Below are 27,495 nucleotides of genomic sequence, written 5' to 3'. Positions count from 1 at the left end.
GGAAGGCAGGAGAAACCTCCCCGGTGATGGCCGCCGTTGCTTCGCTAGGGGAAGCAACGATATTTGCACTTAAGGGGAGTCCACGGTCTGAGCTCTGAAAAGAAAGCTCCAGTTGCTTTTAATCGTTAGCCGTTTAAAAGGTTTTTGACGCAAAAAGAAACACTGTCTATTGAGCTGAAATGAAGTGGCGTTCAGTTACTAGTGCTCATGTGAGCAGGGTAGTTGGTCTATTCCTTGCTCCTACTCCGCTAGTTTGCAAAGGGTAGTTACACCTTGCGTAAAAGTTTTACATCAAGTTTCAGCTGTCGCCGAAATATATCTCGGCAGTAAAGAGTTCCAGGTTTGTATATAGTGCTGGAACAAAAATATATCCATAGTAAAGTATGAGGGTTTGTATTTACGTTGGAACGAATAATTTTTATAACAGTTATTTCAACTACATTTCTTCACGTCTAATTCACCTCAAATTGACAAATCAAAGAAAAAGTCTCAAACAACTTTATTGTACATATAAAAAATTTCTATCTATCCATTTGAGCAACAAGTTTATATACTCTACCTGCAACACATAACTAATTATATATATAGACACGCCTCGCTATGAGGAAGTACACCCAGCTACACTTCTACTACAAGGTAAGTACCAGTGTTTAACCCTGCCAACCACTTCAGCCATCTCTCCTACACTATATGCTTTCTTACTCGGCACAAAGGAAGGAAGTGGCAGGGTGCATTTCAGGGCAAGGTGTGCCAGGGACTCCCGTGTCCAACTGTGCAATATCGCAAGAAGATCAACAACGAAAAATCAATGTAATGAGCATCAGAGCAGCAATATACTTCGAAAGACTCGTTCCTCTCGCTTCTATACCGTACTGCTGCATAGATCGGTGAGTGAATCACTGAAGATTAGACATAACATCCTCTGCAAAAATGCATCATAATTGTCAGTTTCTTACATAGAACATGCGACACTTTTTTATAGTCTTGTATAATTCTTAACCCTTTTACCCCCAAAGGACATACTGGTACGTTTCAAAAAACTCATCCCTTTACCCCCCATGGACGTACCGGTACGTCCTTGCAAAAAAATGCTATAAAAAATTTTTTTTCATATTTTTGATAATTTTTTCACATTTTTGATAATTTTTTGAGAAAATTCAGGCATTTTCCAAGAGAATGAGACCAACCTGACCTCTTTATGACAAAAATTAGGGCTGTTAGAGCAATTTAGAAAAAATATACTGCAAAATGTGCTGGGGAAAAAATAACCCCCCTGGGGGTTAAGGGTTGGAAATTTCCAAAGAGCCTGGGGGTAAAAGAGTTAAGGAAATTTATAAAGTACTCCTCCCTCCCAGAACGAAAATAAGATCCTATTCACATAACTTTCAACCCCTAAAATGAGAAATGAATGCGGATAAGTTCTCACTACATAGTTAAACTAGACCAATAAATTAAAATGCTCAGCTATCATACAGATAGCTGGAAGGGTTTAAAATTTATTTAATAACTTGCAGATAAGTCCTGTGCAATAGCAATGCAATAATAAATACATATAACCTACTCCTATGCATCTTATTTTTCCCTTATTGGAGCCCTTGGGCTTATAGTATCTTGCTTTTCCAACTAGGGTTGTAGCTTAGCTAGTAATGATAATAATAATCTTAGCATACTCTAGATCCAACTAATCTTGAACCTATATAAAATTCCAAGATGAAAAAAACAAAAGAATTTTCTCCTTTAAATACTAAAAGTCAGAACAGCAAATTTACATTAAGAAATTACCCTTATATTCCTTTTTTATCATTTGCTGGTTAATTCCCTGTATGCAAAAGTTTTATTCCAGCTGTAACCAAGTTGTGGAATGATCTTTCTAATCAGGTAGTTGAATCAGTGGGACTTCAAACGTTCAAACTTGCAGCACATTTTTTTTTATGTTGAACAGGATGACAGAAGTCGTCTTATAGTTTATATAAGAAAAATCTGTTTTAATATTGTAACAGTTCTTAAAATGTTTTATTTTAATTGTTAATTACTTCTCTTGTAGTTTATTTATTTCCTTTATTCACTGGGCTACATTTAATAAATAACAGCCAGCAAGTTTATTTACCTTTTATACTCGTAAGTGTTTAAAGCTTAAATGTCACCAAGTTCAATTAAAGTTTTAATATCGGACATTTTCTCATATCACATGTATACAAAATTCTAACCTGTCAATTTCCTAATCTCGATAGAAATTGAGTGGACAAACGTAATACTTTACTGCATAACTCTATCCAAAGTTTTTGATAAAAAAAAAATCAAAAGTACAATTGAATTGCTGGTTTAATTAATGCATTTCTATTTTTATTATAAACAGGATGAAGGTTTAAAAAATATATATGTATCTATTAATAACAAAACCCACTGAGCACACAAGAATTTTAATACTTCAATAATAGTCTACACAAGACAGTCTAACACCGTCCTACATTGATAACAGCTTACCATAATTCTTCAATCAAGGGATTAACTACTGCACTGTCATTGTTCAGTAGCCACTTTCCTCCTGGTAAGGGTAGATGAGACTCTTTAGCTGTGGCAAGCAGCTCCTCTAGGAGGACACTCCAAAATCAAACCATTGTTCTCTAGTCTTGGGTAGTGCCTTAGCCTCTGTACCTTGGTCTTCCACTGCACTGGGTTAGAAGAGTTTACTTGCTTGAGGGTACACTCAAGTCACACTGTTTCCTTATTTCCTTTCCTCACTGGGGTATCTTCCTTGTTGGAGCCCTTGGGCTTATAGCAGCCTGTTTTTCAAACTAGGGTTGTAGTCTAGCACATGATAATAATGATGATGATAATGTAAAGTTAACAAATGACAAATGAACACTTTTTGAGTCACTAGCTCGGAGTTTTACTGACCAAACTATGGCTAAGGTGAAACCAGATTCATCATGTCAATTGCAATGGCTTAAAAAAAGCTTTCTATCAAAGCATGCAAGAGGCAAACAGCTGGTTGCCTTATAGGTTACACCATCTATCAAATGTGAAAAGAAATTGTTTTCTCCCAAAAGGGGGCAAATCTAAATCCTGCTTTTGTTCTGCAGTTTAATTCTTTTTTAACTTGTCAGTTAAATTAACATCTGTATCAAACATATAGGATGTTAATTTGAGATACCATATTCTTATAGGTAATTTTTGGTATGGAGATAAATTGTATTAAAGAAAAAGATTTTAGGATAATTTCCAAAGGTTTCAAAATGTGGACTCGCTATAATCACAAATAACTCTGGTGGAATGTTCCTTAATAAAGGGATTTTGACGACGGAAAAATCTATTTCTGGGCGAGGAACCTGTGTCGCTCCATGAAATGCTCCTTGAAGCACCATTTCAAAGGTATAAATACTGCTAAATATACCAGAGAAAAAAGTTGCATGGAATGCCAGGAATATACCCAGCTCGCTCACTTCTAAAGGGTGTCGGTAACTGCTATGCTTTGCAAACAACAGACATTGTTAGGTAAAATTAATACTGTAGTATTTAATTTCTTACACCATAGCAAGTGTCTATAAGTCTCATATATTCTATTGATCACATCTTCATAGATGTTCAGGGGGTTTATACTGAATGCATCCAAAGCACAAACCTATGAGTTGTATTATCATCATTATTATTATTATTAGCTAAACTACAACCTTAGTTAGAAAAGCAGGATGCTAATGCCCAAAGGCTCCAACAAGGAAAATATCTCAGTGAAGAAATTAAATAAGGAAACATAGGATAGTCTGCACGAGATTACCCTCAAGCAAGAGAAATCTAACCCAAGACAGCGGGAGACCAAGGTACAGAGGCTATGGTACTACCCAAGACTAGAAAACAATGGTTTGATTTTGGAGTGTCCTTCTCCTAGAAGAGCTGCTTGCCATAGCTAAAGTGTCTCTTCTAACCTTACCAAGAGGAAAGAAGCTACTGAACAATTACAGTACAGTAGTTCACTCCTCGAATGAAAATTTGTTGGTTATCTTAGTATTGTCAGGTATATGAGGAAAGAGGAGAATGTGTAAAGAATACGCCAGACTGTATACTATAGCCTAAAGTTCACATAGTGTATGTACATTCAGCTTTATATACTGGATGTATACTTTTGAGGACAATTGTAGCTATGTGTATGGCCTCAGAGATTCTAAATTGGAACATAATCCAAATAGGGAAAAGTGAAGTGTCAAAACTGGATCTACGAACTGTGGTTTTACTGAATTTTTGGAGTTGGGGCCAAGAAGATAATTCAGTTGGAAGAACCCTGCTGTTACACTAGGAAGCAAAGGTCAAGAGACTGGATAGCAAGATGGAAGAGACTGGAAGAAGCAAATGGAAATGGAGGTAAAACAGAAGGCTAAAGAATGGATGGAACTAAATGGTACAACTCAATGTTAACCATTCTGTTGGGAAGTCAAATTAATCTGTACCACACGTGTTTCATACACACGTGCACTGCAACGGTATTGCTCTCGTTTTTTTGTAGTCTCTTGCTCTCTCCTGCACTGATAATATAACCCCGTTTAAGCTTGCTATCTCATGTTTTGTACAGTTTGAATTTTGTATCCTTACTCTCAACTATCTATAATTAAGCTCATTGTCTTGTTGAATAAACTCGGCTGCATTCACATCGCCTCTCTGTTAGAACCTAACAGTTACGTTGCCATAAATCATCGTTTTAAGTGTTAAAAGGACCTTTTTATACTTTATTCCATATGGTTAAGAGAATTATGGGAAAAAGAGCATAATATAGAAGAAAATCAGACCTCATTGGTCCCCTCACCTGATAAAGAGGAAAACCTAATATGAAAATTTGACCGAGGCATGTGAATAAGTGACCAATTTTACATTATCCTTTCTTTCACAGCTTAAACTCTGACTATTGGTTATGATTTCATTAATTCATTAAACAAATAACTACTCTATTTAAAATACAAGACAAGTATATCCGAGAACAAGTGCTACTGCATGAAAATTTCTACAAAAATGTTCAAACTCACCTTTAACTCCTTCCATGTAATCATAGAAAGGTTTACTGTCCGGCTCAAACTCCCCATCTTCAAAATCGTGGGCTGGAACTGTCGATAAAGTGCAATACAGTAATTAGATTAGGGTAATCATCAAAAATATGTTATTTTTATTAATAAAATAAATTTTTGAATATACTTACCCGGTGATTATATAAGCTGCAGCTCTGCTGCCCGACAGAAAAACTCTACGTTCAAAATACGCCAGCGATCGCTATGCAGGTAGGGGGTGTACATCAACAGCGCCATCTGTCGAGCAGGTACTCAGTACTCAATGTAAACACAGAACCAATTTTCTCCTCGGTCCACTGGGTCTCTATTGGGGAGGAAGGGAGGGTCCTTTAATATATAATCACCGGGTAAGTATATTCAAAAATTTATTTTATTAATAAAAATAACATTTTTCAATATTAAACTTAGCCGGTGATTATATAAGCTGATTCACACCCAGGGGGGTGGGTAGAGACCAGCATTACTTGTTTACATTATTATGAGCTAAGTATTTTGTATTTCATTTTAGCAGTTATTCAAAATAAACATAAAATAAATAAGTACCTGGTAAGGAAGTCGACTTGAACAATTACTCTGCCTTTTTAAGTACGTCTTCCTTACTGAGCCTCGCGATCCTCTTAGGATGCTGAGCGACTCCTAGGAGCTGAAGTATCAAGGGTTGCCACCCATACTAAAGGACCTCATCAAAACCTCTAATCTAGGCACTTCTCAAGAAAAGAATTTGACCACCCGCCAAATCAACCAGGATGCGAAAGGCTTCTTAGCCTTCCGGACAACCCAAAAAACAACAATAAAAAACATTTCAAGAGAAAGATTAAAAAAGGTTATGGAATTAGGGGAATGTAGTGGTTGAGCCCTCACCCACTACTGCACTCGCTGCTACGAATGGTCCCAGGGTGTAGCAGTTCTCGTAAAGAGACTGGACATCTTTAAGATAAAAAGACGCGAACACTGACTTGCTTCTCCAATAGGTTGCGTCCATTATACTCTGCAGAGATCTATTTTGTTTAAAGGCCACTGAAGTTGCGACAGCTCTAACTTCATGTGTCCTTACCTTCAGCAAAGCATGGTCTTCCTCATTCAGATGGGAATGAGCTTCTCGTATCAACAGTCTGATATAATAGGAAACTGCATTCTTTGACATAGGTAAAGAAGGTTTCTTAATAGCACACCATAAAGCTTCTGACTGTCCTCGTAAAGGTTTAGTTCGTCTTAAATAGAACTTAAGAGCTCTAACAGGGCATAAGACTCTTTCTAGTTCATTTCCAACCAAATTAGAAAGGCTTGGAATATCGAACGATTTCGGCCAAGGACGAGAAGGTAGTTCGTTTTTGGCTAGAAAACCAAGCTGTAAAGAACATGTAGCCGTTTCAGATGAAAATCCGATGTTCCTGCTGAAGGCGTGTATCTCACTGACTCTTTTAGCTGTTGCTAAGCAAACGAGGAAAAAGTGTCTTTAAAGTGAGATCTTTAAAGGAGGCTGATTGAAGTGGCTCGAACCTTTCTGACATAAGGAATCTTAGTACCACGTCTAAATTCCAACCCGGAGTAGCCAAACGACGCTCCTTCGAGGTCTCAAAAGACTTAAGGAGGTCCTGTAGATCTTTGTTGTTAGAAAGATCTAAGCCTCTGTGACGGAAAACTGCTGCCAACATGCTTCTGTAACCTTTGATTGTGGGAGCTGAAAGAGATCTTTCCTTCCTCAGGTATAATAGGAAGTCAGCTATTTGGGTTACAGAGGTACTGGTTGAGGATACTGATACCGACTTGCACCAGCTTCGGAAGACTTCCCACTTCGACTGGTAGACTCTAAGGGTGGATGTCCTCCTTGCTCTAGCAATCGCCCTGGCTGCCTCCTTCGAAAAGCCTCTAGCTCTCGAGAGTCTTTCGATAGTCTGAAGGCAGTCAGACGAAGAGCGTGGAGGCTTGGGTGTACCTTCTTTACGTGTGGCTGACGTAGAAGGTCCACTCTTAGAGGAAGAGTTCTGGGAACGTCCACCAGCCATAGAAGTACCTCGGTGAACCATTCTCTCGCGGGCCAGAGGGGAGCAACTAACGTCAACCTTGTCCCTTTGTGAGAGGCGAACTTCTGCAGTACCTTGTTGACAATCTTGAACGGGGGGAATGCATAAAGGTCTAGATGGGACCAATCCAGTAGAAAGGCATCTATATGAACTGCTGCTGGGTCCGGGATTGGCGAGCAATAATTTGGGAGCCTCTTGGTCATCGAGGTTGCAAAGAGATCTATGGTAGGTTGGCCCCATGTGGCCCATAGTCTCTTGCACACATCCTTGTGTAGGGTCCATTCTGTTGGGATGATTTGACCCTTCCGACTGAGGCAGTCCGCCATGACATTCATGTTGCCTTGAATGAACCTCGTTACTAGAGAAAGGTTTAGATCTCTTGACCAAGTGAGGAGGTCCCTTGCGATCTCGTACAACGTCATAGAATGGGTCCCTCCTTGCTTGGAGATGTACGCCAAGGCCGTGGTGTTGTCTGAGTTCACCTCCACCACCTTGCCTAGAAGGAGGGACTTGAAGCTTTTCAAGGCCAGATGAACTGCCAGTAGCTCCTTGCAGTTGATATGTAACGTTCTTTGATTCGAGTTCCAAGTTCCCGAGCATTCCCGACCGTCTAATGTCGCACCCCAGCCCGTGTCCGATGCGTCTGAGAAGAGAACGTGGTTGGGGGTCTGAACAGCCAGGGGCAGACCCTCTCTGAGGTAGATGTTGTCCTTCCACCAAGTCAGTGATGACTTCATCTTCTCGGAAATGGGGATCGAGACCGCTTCTAGCGTCTTGTCCTTTTTCCAGTGCACAGCTAGGTGAAATTGAAGGGGACGGAGGTGCAGTCTCCCTAACGCGATGAACTGTTCCAGGGATGAAAGCGTCCCTATCAGACTCATCCACTGTCTGACTGAACATCGGTCCTTCTTTAGCATGTTCTGGATGCATCCTTGGGCTTGACTTGTTCTGGGGGCCGACGGAAAAGCCCGAAAAGCTTGACTGTGAATCTCCATCCCTAAGTACACTATAGTTTGGGATGGGACCAGTTGGGACTTTTCCATATTGACCAGGAGACCCAATTCCTTGGTCAGATCTAGAGTCCACTTTAGATTCTCCAGACAGCGACGACTGGAAGAAGCTCTTAGAAGCCAGTCGTCCAAATAGAGGGAGGCTCTGATGTCCGCTAAATGCAGGAATTTGGCAATATTCCTCATCAGTTTCGTAAAGACAAGAGGAGCCGTGCTTAGGCCAAAGCACAGGGCTTGAAATTGGTAGACAACCTTCCCGTAAACGAACCTTAGAAAAGGTTGGGAATCTGGGTGGATGGGGACGTGAAAGTAAGCGTCCCTTAGGTCTAAAGAGACCATCCAGTCTTCCTTCCTGACCGCTGCTAGAACAGACTTTGTCGTCTCCATGGCGAACGTCTGCTTTGTGACAAAGACATTCAGAGCACTGACGTCTAGCACCGGCCTCCACCCTCCTGTCTTCTTTACCACTAAGAAGAGACGGTTGTAGAAGCCCGGGGATTGATGGTCCCGGACTTTGACTACCGCTCCCTTTTCTAGTAAGAGGGACACCTCTTGCTTCAAAGCTAGTCTCTTGTCCTCCTCTCTGTACCTGGGAGAGAGGTCGATGGGAGACGTTGCTAGAGGGGGTTTGCGTACAAACGGGATCTTGTACCCTTCTCTGAGCAACTTCACAGATTGTGCATCTGCGCCCCTTTTCTCCCAGGACTGCCAGAAGTTCTTGAGTCTGGCTCCCACTGCTGTCTGAAGAATGTGGCAGTCAGACTCTGCCCTTAAAGGACTTGGTACCTTTCTTCTTATTCCCACGTCTCCCTTCGGCACGAGCACCTCCTCTGCTGGAGGCTCTGCCACGAAAGGGCGGAATGAACCTGGACGCTGGAGTGTCCATCCTGGGTCTAGACACGGTAGGCAAAGGGGTGGCTTTGCGGGCAGATGACGCAACCAGGTCATGCGTGTCTTTTTGAATCAAGGAGGCAGCAATCTCCTTTATCAACTCTTCTGGGAAAAGGCACTTTGAGAGAGGAGCAAACATAAGTTCCGATCTCTGACACTGTGTTACTCCAGCTGACAAGAAGGAGCAAAGGTTTTCCCGTTTCTTGAGGACCCCGGAAACGAACAAAGCCGCAAGCTCACTGGAACCGTCCCGTATGGCCTTGTCCATGCAGGACATAATGAGCATGGAAGTTTCCTTGTCAGAAGGGGAGATCTTCCTGCTCAACGCTCCCAAACACCAATCCAAAAAGTTAAAAACCTCGAAGGCTCTGAACACTCCTTTCATCAGATGGTCTAAGTCTGAAGGAGTCCAACAAATCTTGGAGCGTCTCATGGCTAGCCTGCGGGGAGAGTCTACTAGGCTTGAGAAGTCGCCCTGGGCAGAGGCAGGAACTCCCAAGCCGAGAACTTCTCCCGTGGCATACCAGACGCTCGATCTGGAAGAGAGTTTCGCAGGGGGAAACGTGAATGCTGTCTTCCCAAGGTGCTTTTTGGACTGCATCCATTCTCCCAACACTCTTAAAGCTCTCTTAGACGAGCGGGCGAGGATGAGCTTCGTAAAGGCAGGCGCGGATGACTGCGTGCCTAAAGCGAACTCAGATGGAGGAGAGCGTGGGGCCGCAGAAACAAACTGATCAGGATACATCTCCCTGAACAGTGCAAGAACTTTCCTAAAGTCCAAGGAGGGTTGCGTGGTCTTGGGTTCGTCGATGTCCGTATGCGGGTCGTCAATGTGTGCAGCGTCGTCATCATCAGAGAGTCCATCATCTGAATACTGAGGAGGAAGCGGCAAAGGAGTAGGAGTTGGCTGGTCAGCTGAGTCCGGCAGCACGGGTGCATGCGTGACTGCACCGGACGCAACGTCATGGAACTGTTGCCCAGTCTGTGAGCTGGCAACAACCATAGCAGCGCGGGGGCGCAAAGCGTCTACTCCTGACTGTCTAGTCTACTGTGGGCGAGTAGTGGTAACCACACTGGGTTGCGGAGGTTGACGCACCGCGTCAAAACAAAACAACTTAGGTTGTTGTTGTAACTCGCGAACGTCAACGGAAGGTTCCGTGCGTCGCTGAACGTCAACATGCGGCTGGCAGGGTACACTGGAACGCATGGGTGGCGGGACTCTCACAGCTGGAGTGCGGGAGAAGGTAGCCTCAGCGTCTACTGGACGCACAACCGTGGGTGGTTGTAGGCTAGCGGTTGATGCAGCGTCAACCTTCTCCGCACGAAAGTCCTGCATTAATGACGTCAACTGTGTCTGCATGGTCTGCAGCAAAGACCACTTAGGGTCTACAGTAGCAGGTGCAGCAACAGACGGTGTTACTGCCTGATGCGGTACCGCTTTGCCTCTCTTAGGAGGTGTGCAGTCATCGGAAGACTGCAGCGAGTCCGAACTGACCCAGTGGCTACAACTGGGCCGTTGGACTTGCGCGGAAGGGACCGACTTGTGTTTAAGAGGCCGTGAGACCTTGGTCCATTGTTTCTTTCGAGAAACATCTTCCGCAGACGAGGAATAAATGGGCTCTCTCGTCTTCTTGTGGGTGGGACGATCTTGGATAGATACGTCCGAAACCACGGAGGGAACGTCTGTTCGCTGATTAAAGCCTCTCGAACCCTTTGGTCGTACGACATTGCTTCTCCCCTGGGCTTGGGAGCTTGCAAGAGGTCCCGGACTGGGAGGACGACAGGCACGAACAGTCGAACCCTCAAGCGCAACATTATCTACAACACTTTCCACAACACTACCACTCACTTTGTCACTACCCACTGCACTCTTACACTTCAACTCCTTGACGTCTGCCATGAGTTGGTTACGGTCACTCGCCAATGACTCGACTCTCACCCAGAGCCTGGATGGCACGCATCATATCTGCCATCGAAGGTTGTTGAGTGCTAGAAGGGGGATCAGGAGCAACCACTACAGGGGAAGGAATAGGTTGTGGGGCATGAGGAGAGGAAAAATCAACGGATCGAGATGAACTTCTCCTGACCCTATCTCTCTCTAGCCTACGTGTGTATTTCTGGAATTCGATGAAATCGAATTTCGAAAGCCCAACGCATTCATCACATCGATCTTCCAATTGACAGGTCTTATCCCGACAATTGGAACAAATGGTGTGAGGATCGATAGAGGCCTTCGGAAGACGCCTTGAACAGTCCCTAGCATTACACTTCCTGAATTTAGGGACTTGAGAAGGGTCAGCCATCTTGAATTAGTCAAAGGGGAATTCAAAATCTATCCAAAGTCGTCAACAAATAATCCAAAATCAATAAAAGAATGCAAGGATGTATTGAAGATAACCTCTGCAAAGCGAAAGCTAATAACTAGAAATGTGTACTTCACCAAAATCTGTGAAAACCAATCCAGTAAGCAACAGCGAATTTAGTAGGTCTTGCCGGTGGCACGACAGAGAGAAAATTGGTTCTGTGTTTACATTGAGTACTGAGTACCTGCTCGACAGATGGCGCTGTTGATGTACACCCCCTACCTGCATAGCGATCGCTGGCGTATTTTGAACGTAGAGTTTTTCTGTCGGGCAGCAGAGCTGCAGCTTATATAATCACCGGCTAAGTTTAATATTGAAAAATTAAATGTTTCTTATAGTATATCTTTCTTATATAAACCCATCAATAATACCAAGTGCCATTTTAAAGTTAAAAAGTTAAAGTTGCGGGTTTTAGGTCTCCACTCAGACGATCTACATCATTCTGCTCGGGCGACCATAAGCCTGCAGGGACTATCACTAGCTCCCTCTAACCTTCCCCCCCAGGCACCACCCTGGGAAGTACCCCCCGGTAGGTCGTCTCACGATATCCACGTCCTGGCGGGGGACGCGAACTTGGGACCTCTGAAACAGAAGCCCGCGACGCTCCCAACCTAGCTATCCGGAGTATTTTACAATCAATATGTTTCCACACATTAATATTTAGTCTTTAAGAAAGAGTAGATAAAAAAAAATGTCAGTCTATAACACATCAGTTGGTATTAACAACTATCCTCAACACTTTGCGTAGCTTATGAAACAACATAAAGTGGAGGAAGTCTTCTGGGGTTCCAAGACGCAGTTACTTCAAAACCATAAAGTGGCAGAGTTTTTGACACCTGCTGATATCACTAGTGCTAGAAAGGAATGAGGGAAGGAATGAGGGAAGAAGCGTGGGTAGTGGTGGGTAGTGGTAGGGGTGGGGGGAGGGTGGTCGTAGTAGCGGGCAGTAGTCGGATGTAGAACGACACCTTGTAGTATCGGGGGATATTGAGGAAGGAGAGAACTAATTGGTAAGGGACCTCTGGTAGTGGTTTTAACACGCTCCAGTTACTATACCGACACACCATTAGAGTGAGCGAGTTGGGTTTATTCCTGGCATTCCATGCAACTTTTTTCTCAGGTATATTTAGCAGTATTTATACCCTAGAAATGGTGCTATAAGAAGCATTTCACGGAGCGACACAGGTCTCTCGCCCAGAAATAGATTTTTCCTTCGTCAAAATCCCTTTATAGGCTCGCATTATAAAATGGATAGAATGGCTATTACATACCAACAGGGGGCAGATGGGCATGTTTAAACCATTGCTGTTAGCTACTCCCTTCATACATAATACATAAGAATATATCGCTCGCTTGCGACAACGTCGTCATAACTCAAAAAAATGTATTTTTGAGTTATCCATATAAACATATTCATCTTCAAATGCTGATTTTTTTGGCAAAACTGGTCATAATTGTGGCTAAAAAATTGATCGTTAGAGGCGCTAAATGTCCTAACGACATACAGTACATTAATATGAGTGTGTTTTAATTGATTAAAATGGCTCTCCTGAAAAATAGCTATTTTTGAGTTATGATGACGTCAGATTGTTGTTGGGCATCTGAAGAAACAAATATGTAAAAAAAAAAAAAAAATGAAGATTTGAATTTTCTTTTTATCTAAACTTAGACCACTTTAATATGAAATTTTCTTTTCGATGCAGAGTTTGCTTCCTTCGATGGAATATTAGAATAAAGGTACTATGCATGCGTATCATACACAAAATAGCTATGTTATCTCCCCTCAGTGAAAACAGATAAACTGTACAGAGACAATACTGTACAGTAATGCATTTCTTCACGAGTATCATACAGAAAATAGAAGTTGTAATGTAACAACAAATTATATCTTACGGAGTACGTACTGTATTTACAAAAATCCATCCATATACCAAGGCACTTCCCCCAATTTTGGGGGGTAGCCGACATCAACAAAGAAACAAAACAAGAAGGGGACCTCTACTCTCTACGTTCCTTCAGCCTAACCAGGGACTCAGCCGAGTTCAGCTGGTACTGCTAGGGTGCCACAGCCCAACCTCCCACAATTCCACCACAGATGAAGCTTCATTACAAAAATAAAAATCAGTAATTTGGATTTCTCTAAACGATATAACATAGGCTCCTTCAATAGGACTAAAACTTCAACGAGGTAGTTATAACTACCACCATGTAATTTGAGGTAAACCCTGGCCATCTGCTCCTTTCCCCGCACCACTTGTCAATCAACCAGCAAGATCAACCCTTTTGATCTACAGGCCTGGATCTTGCAGGGCGATTGAGATGGAAAGCAAAACTTAAAAGGACTCGGGTTTGTCTAGTCAGGAAAATACAAATTATTTAAAAAATTTGCAATTTGTTCTAACAGGAATAAAAACAATTATCTTTAGGAGACAGGTCTTTATGAAACAAATATTCTGGCAGGTTCAACTTTCCCAGGAATTTTCAGAGCACCTGATCCTATAGAAGAGCAAAGATAACGACACTATCGACCTCCATTAGTCTGTGAATAGGAAGTCACAGGTTAGGCTCATACAAACGATAAACAGAATCCATAGCCTTTATACCATGGTCTTCCACCATCTTGGGTTAGAGTTCTCTTGCTTTAGAGTACACTCAGGAACACGATTCTATCTAATTTCTCTTCCTCTTGTTTTGTTAAAGTTTTTCTAGTTTATATATGAAATATTTTAATGTTGTTACTATTCTTAAGATATTTTACTAATCCTTGTTTCCTTTCCTCACTGGGCTATTTTCTCTGTTGGGGCCCCTGGGCTTCTAGCATCCTGCTTTTCTAACTAGGGTTTTAGCTTACAAAGTAATAATATATCAATAATACTGTTCTTAAAATGTTTTATTTTTCCTAGTTTCCTTTCCTCACTGGGCTATTTTCTCTGTTGGGGCCCCTGGCCTTATAATATCCTGCTTTTTCAACTAGGATTGTAGCTTAGCTAATAATAATAATAATAATAATAATAATAATAATAATAATAATAATAATAATAATAATAATAATAATAATCTGTCAGAACAGCCTATATCTCCGTACAGGATATGTCCAAATGTACAATTAACTATAGTAATAAATAGATTCGAATACATCCTATCCATCCTCCACCTCATCTGGGAGGGCATGGCAAGATGTTTCTCAAATTCTAATTGTTCATCACTACTCTTGTAGTTTATTTATTTCTTTGTTTCCTATCCTCACTGGGCTATTTTTCCTTGTTGGAGCCCTTGGCCTTAAAGCATTCTAATTTTCCAACTAGAGTTGTACCTTACATAATAATAATACTGATAATAAAAATAGTAATACAGTAATATTAGATGTTTCTAGTCCCTGGCTAGGCTGACTTCACAACCTATTAACCTATAGGTCTAAGAATACAGGTATGCAAAGAGTTGTGGATATCGTACCGCAAGTAGTGAGAGGTAAAGGAAGTGTGGCCTTTTTAAACTCCTACCTTTAACACCAGAGCCATTGACTTATTTATTCTGAATACACGAGTGAACCATATACCAGACTTTGTGAGCCCTTATCCAAGATAGACCTCCAACCCTGTTTCTGGTCGATTTCACGAAGCTACAACTAAACAGTGTTCTTTGATATCTTTCTCTTGATCCTACTGGTGATAAAAAATCTGTTTGGTGCTCCAGCTGGAAGTGGTAAGTTCTCTTTAAAAAGTGCTGCATAACCCTCGTAGGACAGAGCAGCAAAGTCATACTAATTCCCTCTGGACGCCTCTGATGAGAAGAGATGGAGGACTCGAACTGTGATCCTCCTGTATAAAGACTTGTGACATATGACATGCTGTGAAGCTTGCCAACTCACTTTTCCAAAGCTAAGGCTAGGAGAAAGACAATCTAGAGAGTCAGAGCCGTCTCCAAGGCCAGTCTCAATGGATCTTATGGGGCAAACGCATAAGAGACTTGAGAGCATGGGTCACAACCCCCTATGGGGGCCAAAAGTTCCAGGGTAGCAAGAATGCTCAAAGCTCATTATGAGCATAGAAAATTCCCAAGAAGAGGAAAGGCCAAGCCCTTCAATCTGAAGACCTAAAGGGCAATAGCCTTAAACCACAGAAAATAAGGTGTGATTCTTTCGTCGAAGGAAAACAAAAAAATTGGCAATTAAATGCCAATGAGCTCTTGACAGGAGAAATAGTCCTTCTATGTCATCAATCACAGAAGACGGACCATTTTTCAGGGTAGACAGCAACAGAGGATCTTTCAAGTATCCAGACTTCTGTCCAGTGCCTCGCAAGAAGCCTTTCGCTCAGAGAAGATACTGGATAACCTCTACCTTTGAAGTGAAAGGGATTCCAAAAAGTGTTGGTACCTCTGAGGCATTGCTATGAGAGAAGAGTGAAACACTGAGGTTCTCTCAGCACCTTGACAAAGAATTCATTTTCTAAGATTCAAATGCCTATGACAGAACCTAATCAAACTTCCTACTTTCTACTACTAGAATGATGACAAAACTTAAGCAATAAAAATAATAGCGATGTGGAATAATGAGTTAGGACAAGTCAAATCTGGCGGACAAGCGACATACGCGCCACCTAGGGGCGCAAAAGGTAAACAGGGAAATAAAGAGATTCGCGAGGGAAGCCCCAGCTACCGGAACTGTTATACTACAATAATCTTAGGAGTATTATCTTGATCTATTTGTAAGTAATAGCATAAGAAGGTGCATCATTATAATGAGCCCAGAGGGGGCATTATATTATATGTATATTGCCGGCTACATAGCAGCCAGATGAGAGTCTCACATTTGGATAGGCTAATCAGGGACACATTTTACAGTTTTCCCAATGAGTAATTTTATGCAGGTCTCGCAGTAAATATAAGCACGCATCACAGTGTACATACATAGATTAGTATATATGACAGCACATATCTCAAATCCATACATGCCACAGGAAGGTCATATTTATGTGTAACTATATGTATGTAGCAGGATGGCCTATCACAGGTATAGTAGCCCATTTTATTTTATAACCATCACAACAATCGAACATTCGTTGCATGTACCTCAAATAGTCACCAAATGCACGAATGTCTTATTGACTAAGCAATACTGTAATAGTAATCAACAAAAACTTTAAAGCACTCACTTTCAACAACTAGAATGACAATGACAGCACTTATGAAGATGGCAAAGCCAAAAATGATGAGACACCACCCAACTCTCTCCTTGCAGTCTAGCTTCCTTTCATAGTCCGATATATCTTGCTTGCAATACAGATCGTCGCTCACCATATAATTGGGAGAGGGTGAGTACATGTGCATCGTAGTATCAGAAGCTGTAATAGAGAAAAGTTATGCATTCAACATTTTAGGTAGTGAATCAGTTTAGTACACATGCAAACTTATAATTCCTAATTGATCACTCATGTGGTGTTGTTAAAATACTTAATGTAACATATGCAATGCTAATTCCTAAATTGGCTAGGGCACCAGCCACCCGTTGAGATACTACTGCTAGAGACTTATGGGGTCCTTTGACTGGCCAGACAGAACTACATTGCGCCCTTCTCTGGTTACGGTTAATTTATCCTTTGCCAACACATGCACCGAATAGTCTGGCCTATTCCTTACAAATTCTCCTCTGTCCTCATACACTTAACACTGACATTACCGAACAATTCCTCTTCATTCAAGGGGTTAACTACTGCACAGTAATTGTTCAGTGGCTACATTCCTCTTGGTAAGGGTAGAAGAGACTCTTTAGCTATGGTAAGCAGCTCTTCTAGGAGAAGGACACGCCAAAATCAAACCATTGTTCTCTAGTCTACGGTAGTGCCATAGCCTCTGTACCATGGTCTACACTTGGGTTAGAGTTCTCTAGCTTGAGGGTACACTCGGACACACTATTCTGTCTTATTTCTCTTCCTCTTACTTTGTTAAAGTTTTTATAGTTCATATAGGAAATATTTATTTTGGTGTTGTTCTTAACCCTGGATAGGTGCGATGGGTCGTTTGCGACCCCGAGCGTCAAAAAAAAACAGGTTTTTCTCACGTGACTCACCCCCGTGACTGAATTTGTGGGTGATCGACCTGCAGGAGGTGTCTCCCCTACACGCTCTAGTAGTGTCCAGATGTGCATTGCTGTAGCTGTATTCCTTCCCCGATTTCTGAGACGCGTCGGGGTCGTTCGCGTCCGAGTTTACCCTTCTAAGGTAGTTTGCATAATTATCAAAGTTATTACGTATTATGAAATTGTCGTAGAATGGTGCAACTTGTATAGGTTATCAGTTGTGGAAAGTCTTGGTGGATTGTTTGGCTACCATGTGCATGTTTTTTTTTTTAGTTAAAATGTCGTTCATCACCACGAGGACCATTTTACCGCGAGTGCCCCTTTTTCATTTTTTTTCATTTTTTTGCCAAGTCATTTTTCCGTAAGATATTGCCAAATAGTGTCGTAAAACTTTTGCTTGTTTAGTGTTGGAAAGTGTGTCTAGATGATCTGGCTACCCATATGCATGACTTTGTTTTTGTCAGATACGACATAGTTATTGGTATATTGGGTATTTAACTGCGGTTACAATTTTTCTGTTTTTTTTTTCAATATTTGTAAAAATTACTACGTAGTAAGGAATTGCCGTATATTATTCATTTTTTTTTTTCATGTTTATGTGTTAGAAAGTGTGCCTTGATGGTTGGGCTAACACGTGCATGTCTTTTTTTTTATCTGAGATGTCGTATATTAGAATGTCGGGCATTTTACCGCGAGTGTCCCTTTTTCATTTTTTTTCATTTTTTTGCCAAGTCATTTTTCCGTAAGATATTGCGAAATAGTGTCGTAAAACTTTTGCTTTTTTAGTGTTGGAAAGTGTGTCTAGATGATCTGGCTACCCATGCGTGATTTTGTTTTTGTCAGATACGACGTAGTTATTGGTATATTGGGTATTTAACTGCGGTTGCCAATTTCTGTTTTTTTCAATATTTGTAAAAATTTACTACGTAGTAAGGAATTGCCGTATATTATTGATTTTTTTTTCATGTTTATGTGTTAGAAAGTGTGCCTTGATGGTTGGGCTAACACGTGCATGTCTTTTTTTTTTATCTGAGATGCCGTATATTAGAATGTTGGGCATTTTTCCGCGAGTGCCCCTTATTATTTGTTTTGCATTTTTTTGCTTAGTCATGTTACCGTAAGGAATTGGCAAGTAGTGTCGCAAAACTTATATTTTTATAGTGTTGGAAAGTGTTTCTAGATGATCTGGCTACCCATGCCTATTTTTTTTTAGCCAGATATGGCGTATATATAAGTATGTGTTCGATTTTCCTGTGATTGCCATTTTTTCGTTTTTTCCCATTTCTTTCAAAATTACTACGTACTAAGGAACTATCACAGAGTAATATTTCATTTATATGTTTATTTGTCGGAAAATATGCCTTGATGGTTTGCCTAGCACGTGGCTGAAATTTTTTTTTTCTGAAATGCCGTATATTAGAATAGCCATTTTTCCACGAGTGCCCCTTTTTATTTGTTTTGCATTTTTTTGCTTAGTCATATTACCGTAAGGAATTGGCAAGTAGTGTCGCAAAACTTATAATTTTATAGTGTTGGAAAGTGTTTCTAGATGATCTGGCTACCCATGCCTATCTTCTTTTTTTAGCCAGATATGGCGTATATATAGGTATGTGTTCGATTTTCCTGTGATTGCCATTTTTTCGTTTTTTCCCATTTCTTTCAAAATTACTACGTACTAAGGAACTATCACAGAGTAATTATTCATTTAGATGTTTATTTGTCGGAAAATGTGCCTTGATGGTTTGCCTAGCACGTGGCTGAATTTTTTTTTTTCTGAAATGCCGTATATTAGAATGTTAGCCATTTTTCCGCGAGTGCCCCTTTTTATTTGTTTTGCATTTTTTTGCTTAGTCATGTTACCGTAAGGAATTGGCAAGTAGTGTCGCAAAACTTATATTTTTATAGTGTTGGAAAGTGTTTCTAGATGATCTGGCTACCCATGCCTATCTTTTTTTTAGCCAGATATGGCGTATATATAGGTATGTGTTCGATTTTCCGGTGATTGCCATTTTTTCGTTTTTTCCCAATTCTTTCAAAATTACTACGTACTAAGGAACTATCACAGAGTAATGATTCCTCTAGATGTTTATTTGTCGGAAAATTTTGTTTACTTTTTTTTTGATTGAATATCATCAAATTTTTTTAGCTAAAATATTGTTTTACATTTTTTTTTTTCGATTTTATTTCCCTTCAAAAAAAAATTTTTGGGTCAGAATTTTAATTTTATAGTCGTAAAATAATCGACAATTATCCAGCAACCCACCATACAATTTTTATGCATATCCAATAATAATTAGATTAGTAAATAACACCTTGAAATTGACATACCCTTCCTACATTTCAAGTGGCAGATTAGGGAGTCTGAGTCAGTGTGGTTGGCGGCCATTTTGTGGACATATCCGAAGCGTAAGCTGCCCTATCTATATATATTCTTGTTCCCTATAGAATTTGTGATATTTTGGTATATTTTTACCTGCATAAATATCATATTATATATTAAATATATGTATTTTTTTTACGGAATTTCTAAGTACTCAAAAAATTACCTTTAGATATGGCCCCTGATATAAATGTAATTTACAAAATAATGAAGATTTTTTTACATATTTCTATTTTAGGATAACATATGTTTATTCCCTAAAAAAATTAGCCACTTCCTATTTCATTTGGGTACCCAAAAAAATTCATGAAATTTGGACAAATTTTTTTGGCCAAAAAAAGTTACCCTTTTTTTCTCATTTCAGATCTTCACCTCCATGGGTCTGACTTCATCCAAAATACATCAAGATGTGTCCTAAACATTCAAGAATCAATTCCTAAAAGGATTTGTGTATATATGTATAAACATTTTTTTTATGAATTTTTATGTCAGGTCTTTTTTTTTTCTACTTAATTTTTTAAAATATTTATAATAAATAGTTTTTCTGCAGATGAGTAGTATTTATCTTTACAGTTGTTTTAAGCATTCATTGAAGTTTTTTTTTGGCAAAAGAAAAAAGGAGGTTACTGCAAAAAATGACAAATTCGAAGATAATTTGTATTTTTCCTAACCATACAAACCTTAGCTATTTACAAAGGGTTATTACTTTTAGCGTAGCTGAAATGGCGAGCCATTAGAATTTAACGAGGGTGTATTACCCCCGCGCTAGTTAGCGGGGGGGGTAGGGGAGTGGTAGCTAGCTACCCCTCCTCCCCCTCACACACAGGTGAATACTCACTTTCACTTAGAGGTAGGACTTGTCTTGGGGGACAGGGCTGGCGGGCAAATATGTGTAAATAGCTAAGGTTTGTATGGTTAGGAAAAATACAAATTATCTTCGAATTTGTCATTTGTTCCGTAACCGAAATACAAACCACGCTATTTACAAAGGGTGACTTATCCCTTAGGAAGGGTGGAAAGTCCCCAGCCATACTGGCTTTGGCTTTACCCGGGGACTCAGAATCCGAGTGAGTCGCACTCGAGAAAAGGAGTCCCTGCACCTCACAAGTTCCTTGCACCGCAAGGAACCATGTGGCCTACGTAAGCTTGTGTGTGAAGGAAGAAGTGTGACCCGTCTTAGGCAGTTGACCTGGAGTTCCAGAAGGAACTCTGTTAAGACGTTCCCAATACCACCTCGTCAGGGTATGGGGGACGCGACAGTATTGACTCAATACTCGGAACACAAGGAAGCATGGTTTACCTGCAGAGGTTCGAGGTCAGCTATGCAGAGACCAGGATGCTGCTTCCCCGTAGAGGGGATGATGAAGAAAGAAGTAAGGGCCAGACATACTTCTTTCGTTCATGCAGACTAAAACCTGATAACAATGCCCTCAACCTTCTGCTACCTGTCCAAAAAGGAGCCTGAGGTTAGACCAGCTGTTGTGTAGCCACCACAGCGCGATAGAAAACGTATCGAGACTCCTGTGGGTCACGCCCTGCAGGAAGCGGGCTGCGAAGGTCATCAGACGCTTCCAGACTCCAGCTTGTAGCACCTGCGTCACAGAGTAGTATTACTCGAAGGCGAGGGACGTTGCGATGTATCCAACATCGTGCTGTAGGGCGACGTGACGGGGGAGGGTCTGAAGACAGGTCGAGATGAATGTCCTTGAGTCCGGGCTGAAGAGGTATACTGGTGACTCTCCCCCCATGTCCTCCTTGTGTTCCCAAATCGGCTGCAACTGAGGCCAAACTGCAGCTGTTCCCAGCGCTAACCTCTCGATTCCTGTACTGGCAAGAAAGAGAAGGTCTTGGGACATCAGACACAGAATGGAGACTCAAAATCTTGAATGAATCGGACCGAAGGGTCGGGACCCACAGATTCTGAGTCTAGCCAACAACTCAGGAGCGAGCCTGAATGTTGCCTTCCCCTCTTCCTTAGAAAGGGGGGGAGTAGTAAGAGACCAAGAAGATTGCTTACACACTGGCCGTGGCCAGAGTGAGCAGAAGACCCAGGGCGGAATACAATCCGAGGCCTGTCGTAAAAGGGTCTTGAGAAGATCTCTTAAAGGACTAAAAGTCCGAGCCATGCTCCAAGTTGGAGGTCTTCCTCCGACTAGGGCAGGGACGATCGTAGCTTCGCATGAGCGAGGATAGATCCAGCGGGCAGGAAAAAGTTATTCCTTTAAGCCTGAAGGTCAGGGAAAGGCTGAGCGACAGGCTTCATTGCCAAGAGCGGAAAGGAGTTTCCTCCCGCCGAAAGGCAATAAGACCGTTATTGCTGGAGAAGAGGCCTCACGGGAAGAGGTATATCTCCCACGGCACCAACCACCTTAGACTCTTCACTTTGCCTGGGAGACCCCTGTGGATGACTATCGCAGATGACGCGACCTCCGTACCGCGACTGTAGCGGGTTGTCTCTTCTAGAGGAGGAAGCGTAGTGTCTCCAGGCATGAAGCCGAAGCGACGCCCCGGTTCGGGAGAGATGTCGCAGTGTGGTTGCTTGAGTAGTCTGCGCCGTGGGAGAAGCTCTCCCGGGAGTTCCGTCAGGGGAAGCAGAGGGTCCAGAAACCGTTCTGCACATAGTCCCAGTGGAGCTCTCCCATTGAAAGGTTGACAGACAACCTGGTTTTGTTGAGACCCATTGTCCGCAGACAAAAAGGAGGGAAGACGCAGGCGTCGAAGTTGTCCCACCATCACCGGAATGCATCTTGCCAGAGTCTCGGGGTCTGAGACTGGGGGGAAAACTAGCGGAAGCTTGAGGTTCCAAGCTGTCGCGATCAGGTCCCCCAGACCAGCACTTGCTGGTTACCCAAGGTCAAAGACCCCTAGGTACACTCTCTCTATGAGGCTCTGCTCGGAGTCTGAGAGAAACATTCCCCTGCCTGGAATGAGAGAGCCGATGGTGGAATTGAGAGAATCTCAATCATCCCGATATCTCTACTGCAAGATGTGAAGGTGTGAAAATGCGTCCCCTGCTGGTTAGCATGAAGTCGACACGCAACGGGGCGACTTGGCAGGAGCGGTAGGATCTGAAGAGGGGCCAGACTAAGGCCCTTAAGCCTGCCTGAATGATGGAGAGGTATCCTTCAGGTCTTGACCATAGGCCTGGACCGGAACATGCCCCCCCCCCTTTCCTTTGACGAGTCCGAGAACCGCATCAAGAATGTGGGGAAAGGACGAGAATATCCACTACCATCAAGAGGCTCCATAGGTCAATACCCATTGTAGGTTTAATAGTTCCGCTGGTCCCATAGGGCCAGGGAGTCCGGTTAAACATTGCCTGAAGCCACCGGAACTTGGATCGCCCCACATGGAACTTATCCTGAGGCGACCGTTCGGACTATAAACGGGTCAATGAGGAAAGAAGAACTAGGAAACGTTCCAAGGTAGGGCTGAAAACTCTGCTTGACTGAGAACAGGTACTGCGACTCTCCTCAGTCTTGCCACGGTGAACCGAAAGGAAGGCTCGGAGGATGTGGTAACAGAATCTGGCGTCCCCAGGTGGTCACCCATCCAAGTACCGACGTTGCTTAACCTCGCTGGACGGACGAGAAGCGGGGTTTCCAACGTGGTAAGGCGGTTGACTCAATATCATGGCCAGATACTCCAGATGTTGAGGCAGAGGAAGAGAAGGCTCCAAGCAAAATACCATGAGCCCACACTCATGGTCAGCATTCGGAAGCTTTTCCCGGAGCTGAAGAAGGTCGAAACCCGAGCCTACCGGAGTTGACCAGCCCTCCAAACAGCAGAGGAGGCGGAAGTCTGCACCTGAGCGGCCAAGAGGAAGGCAGGGAGAGTTCTCTGGGGAAACAAACCTGCTATGCCACGGCGGGATAGCCACACTGCATCATAAGCAGGAATACTTGCAGTTTAGGCTGAATTCGACGAGCACCCTGGAAGATGGATGGAATGGAAACTGAAAGTACCCGTCCTTCCGATCCAGGGTTAAAGGAGTCCTGTCGCCTCGTTACCAGTCTGATCGATTCTGCTGGTCTACGCTGGCCGAAGTTTGTTCGACAAACTTGATCAGGGCTGAGAGGTCGACTATGGACATCCCCTCTCAGATCCTTCCTTACAAGAAAGGATCGACTGAGGGGGCCGGGGGTGAAGCCGTCGATGATCCTAAGGAAGACCTTCGCCTAAGGTATGGATCATTCTGCCCAACCGGGCAACTCTGCTGATGCTATGGCATAGAGGTTCAGAGACACTGAATTCGCTGACAGAGACAGCAGGCGCGATATCCTTGGCTACTCACAGAGATTGTGCGGGAATGGGCATCGGGAAGCTGTCATTCGGATGAGTAACCTTAAGCATCCTCCCAGCGAAAAAAAACCTGCAATCCTAGAGTTCGTGAACTCCTTTTAGGACTATGCCCCCCCGGGGGAGTCTCCCGTGCCATCTGTTCCTGACAGGAGGAAACTGCAATTGGACACCTTGTCCCAGTTGTCGTAGCCGATAACTTAGGCCGACGTGGTTGAAAGAAAAGGGAGCTGGAGCCCTGCAGAGTCTGGAAGAAAGCGCCTTGGAGGAGTGAAACCGGAAGTCGATTTACTCCGCACAGCAGACGTCTAAGTCTCTGTCCTTGGGCAAAGACAAAACTCTTCTCAAGGATGGAAGGGTGTCTGAGGTCGTTGACCTCCACAGATGAGACACCCGAATGAAGCCTTCAGTCAGCGCGTCCAGATGGTACAACATCGAGCTTGTCCGCAAGTAGATACTTAACGACGAAAGGCCAAGGTGCCTGAGCTCGAGAGGAGGAAAGTACCCTTGATCTTCCTGTAGCTTCCTTGAACCAAACCTCGGGCCGTAACCGAGGAGGGAAAGAACCTGGTAAGCTCCCAGAGGAAGAGGTAAGCAGTCACCCCTTGTCCGATGGAGAAATCTTCAACGGAAAGCCCCCCCGCCAAAAATCCTTCCAGGGCGGGAGAAGGAGAGAGTACTCGTGCAAGGGGACCCTCGAGACCGACCTCTTGGGAACCAACTTCGCCCTGGGGGAAGTCACCACGAAGTCCACTCCTCTCTTTCTCTTCAGCGTAGGAGAGACAGCCGCTGGTTTGTTACCCTGGCCGGTGAGTGCTGGTTTCATAAACCTCATTAACGCCCGTGCCAGCGGATCAAACCATGTCTGCTGCTCCAAGGACACAGAGTCCGAAATCCTCGCTAAGGGGAAAGGGATCGGGCGATCCTTTGGAGAGGACACGACGGTTCCTGCCTGAAAAGAAGGTGGGAAGAATGCTGTACTGACCTGTCTTCGTCCTGCACTACCAACCTGTGCTTGGATGGAGGTGATCCCGAGTGCCGCCTAGGAGCACGCGTCCCTGCTGCTACCACCGGCTGTGGAATTCGCTGCGAACTATGGTCGCGCGAGGGCGAACAGTCGCGCAAAGGCGAATGGTCGCGCGGGCGCACAGGCGAGTGGTCGCGCGGGCGCGCAGGCGAGCGGTCGCGCGGGCGCGCAGGCGAGCGGTCGCGAGGGCGCGCAGGCGAGCGGTCGCGAGGGCGCGCAGGCGAGCGATCGCGCGGGCGCGCAGGCGAGCGATCGCGCGGGCGCGCAGGCGAGCGATCGCGCGGGCGCGCAGGCGAGCGATCGCGCGGGCGCGCAGGCGAGCGATCGCGCGGGCGCGCAGGCGAGCGATCGCGCGGGCGCGCAGGCGAGCGATCGCGCGGGCGCGCAGGCGAATGGGCGTGACGGCGAGGGATCGTGCTGCCGCGTAGGTGAAGAAGATCGCTGGCGGTAAGCGATGGCGAGCAGCATGTGTAGGTGAATGATCGCGTGATAGGGTGCGATGGTGATCAGCATCCGCAAGAGGGCGAGCGTTCAGGGTTGTGCGATGAGGAGCAGCATGCGTAAGCGGGCAATCGTGCAGGGTTGTGCGATGGCGAGCAGCATGCGCAGGTGAATGATCGCGTGAAAGGGTGCGATGGTGATCAGCATCCGCAAGAGGGCGATCGTTCAGGGTGGTGCGATGAGGAGCAGCATGCGTAAGCGGGCAATCGTTCAGGGTTGTGCGATGGCGAGCAGCATGCGCAGGTGAATGATCACGTGAAAGGGTGCGATGGTGATCAGCATCCGCAAGAGGGCGATCGTTCAGGGTTTTGCGATGAGGAGCAGCATGCGTAAGCAGGCAATCGTTCAGGGTTGTGCGATGGCGAGCAGCATGCGCAGGTGAATAATCGCGTGAAAGGGTGCGATGGTGATCAGCATCCGCAAGAGGGCGATCGTTCAGGGTTGTGCGATAACGATCAGCATCCGCAGTTGAGGGTCGCGCGATGGCGATCAGCATCCGCAGTTGAGGGTCGCGCGATGGCGATCAGCATCCGCAGTTGAGGGTCGCGCGATGGCGATCAGCATCTGCAGTTGAGGGTCGCGCGATGGCGATCAGCATCCGCAGTTGAGGGTCGCGCGATGGCGATCAGCATCCGCAGTTGAGGGTCGTGGCGATCAGCATCCGCAGTTGAGGGTCGCGCGATGGTTGTAGGCTGCAAACGGAGATTCAAAAAGGCGCCTCAAGCACCCTTATAGGGAGATGAGAGGCCCTTACGACGAGGCGGACGGAGGGCCTTACGGCGAGGGAGGCCAACAGCAACAGCAACAGAAGAAACCTCCGAAGAGGAGTCTCTATGAGTGTACTCTCTCGCGAACGAAAGAGAAACACTTCGTGGAAGAGACTGGTCAGCCAGTGACCTAAAAGGGGCAATCCTCCGAAGAGGAGCTCCTGCAGTTGCCCAGCCCCTTGAGCGAAACTGCAGGTGCGACCGCTCAGCACCAAGAGCATAGTCGCACGAAAAAAAGGCAAGAGAAGAACCCCCCAAAAGAGGAAAAGCTCAAGCCTGGACAGGAAAAAACTTCCCTCGGAAGGAAAGTTATCCACCCAAGGAGGCAAGCCTCCTGACTGTTCTAAAATGAACTGGAGAGCTGTCCGTCGACACAGGAGTACTACCAGTAGAAGGAGACACGCCCCTGACGACAATACAAGGGGGGAGGCAGCAACAGCCGAATCCCCAGGACTCAACCAGACAGCTCACACCGTTGCTATATTACAGAAACGAACTAGATCGGTAACTGTAAAAAAAATAAAAACAAATAATATTAGTACACATTCATTCCCCCGGGAAGGCTCCGAAGAGGAATCCCGAGGAAAAGGAACAAGAATTACACAACAGGCACGTGCCCTAACAACCACTTACACTCGCGGAAGGAGAGCTGTAACCAAAACAGAATTATAACAATTATAATTATGTAACTATGTAATTATGTAATTTAAAAAAGAATGAACACTAAAGAAAAAAACGAAAACCCCGAAAGGAATCGTTCACAAGCTGAAAAATTAACAACTACAATTAGATTCATAAACTAATTGAAACAAAATGTACGGCGTAGCAACCCCACCCACACGGGAAGGAAGCTACAAGGGCGTAGTAAAACATAGTAAAAGGGTGAACGACCTCAAGAGAGAGAGAGAGAGAAAGACCGAAGTCAAACTCGATCGCAACCCATAAAATTAGGCCGTGGTGGCCTAACTGCCGAGGCCTCCACGTAGATATCGTACACTACACACACACATCTGAAAAGGAAACTTACTTATTTCTATACTCAAATATATATACAAACATGAAAACATGTTTACATATATATTGAGTAAAAGAAAAGTAAGCGATTA

The 27,495-nt window shown here is 43.9% G+C and overlaps 1 protein-coding gene across 1 annotated transcript in view; it reads right to left on the bottom strand.

Annotated features, from left to right (window-relative positions):
• Positions 1 to 487: 487 nt before the first annotated feature.
• Positions 488 to 27,495, bottom strand: part of LOC137626676 (uncharacterized) — a 44,127-nt gene continuing 17,119 nt past the window's right edge. The window contains exons 8-10 of the mRNA XM_068357691.1: positions 16,493 to 16,681; positions 5,013 to 5,090; positions 488 to 922 (exon numbers count right to left, since the gene is read on the bottom strand). Of these exons, the coding sequence (XP_068213792.1) occupies positions 897 to 922; positions 5,013 to 5,090; positions 16,493 to 16,681 (293 nt within the window). The 3' untranslated portion in view covers positions 488 to 896. The remainder of the gene's footprint in view (positions 923 to 5,012; positions 5,091 to 16,492; positions 16,682 to 27,495) is intronic.

Source organism: Palaemon carinicauda, chromosome 34 (genome assembly GCF_036898095.1).
Source record: "Palaemon carinicauda isolate YSFRI2023 chromosome 34, ASM3689809v2, whole genome shotgun sequence".
Lineage (NCBI taxonomy): Eukaryota > Metazoa > Arthropoda > Malacostraca > Decapoda > Palaemonidae > Palaemon > Palaemon carinicauda.
Note: the sequence above shows the minus strand (reverse complement) of the source record. Positions and strands in the feature narration are given on the sequence as shown.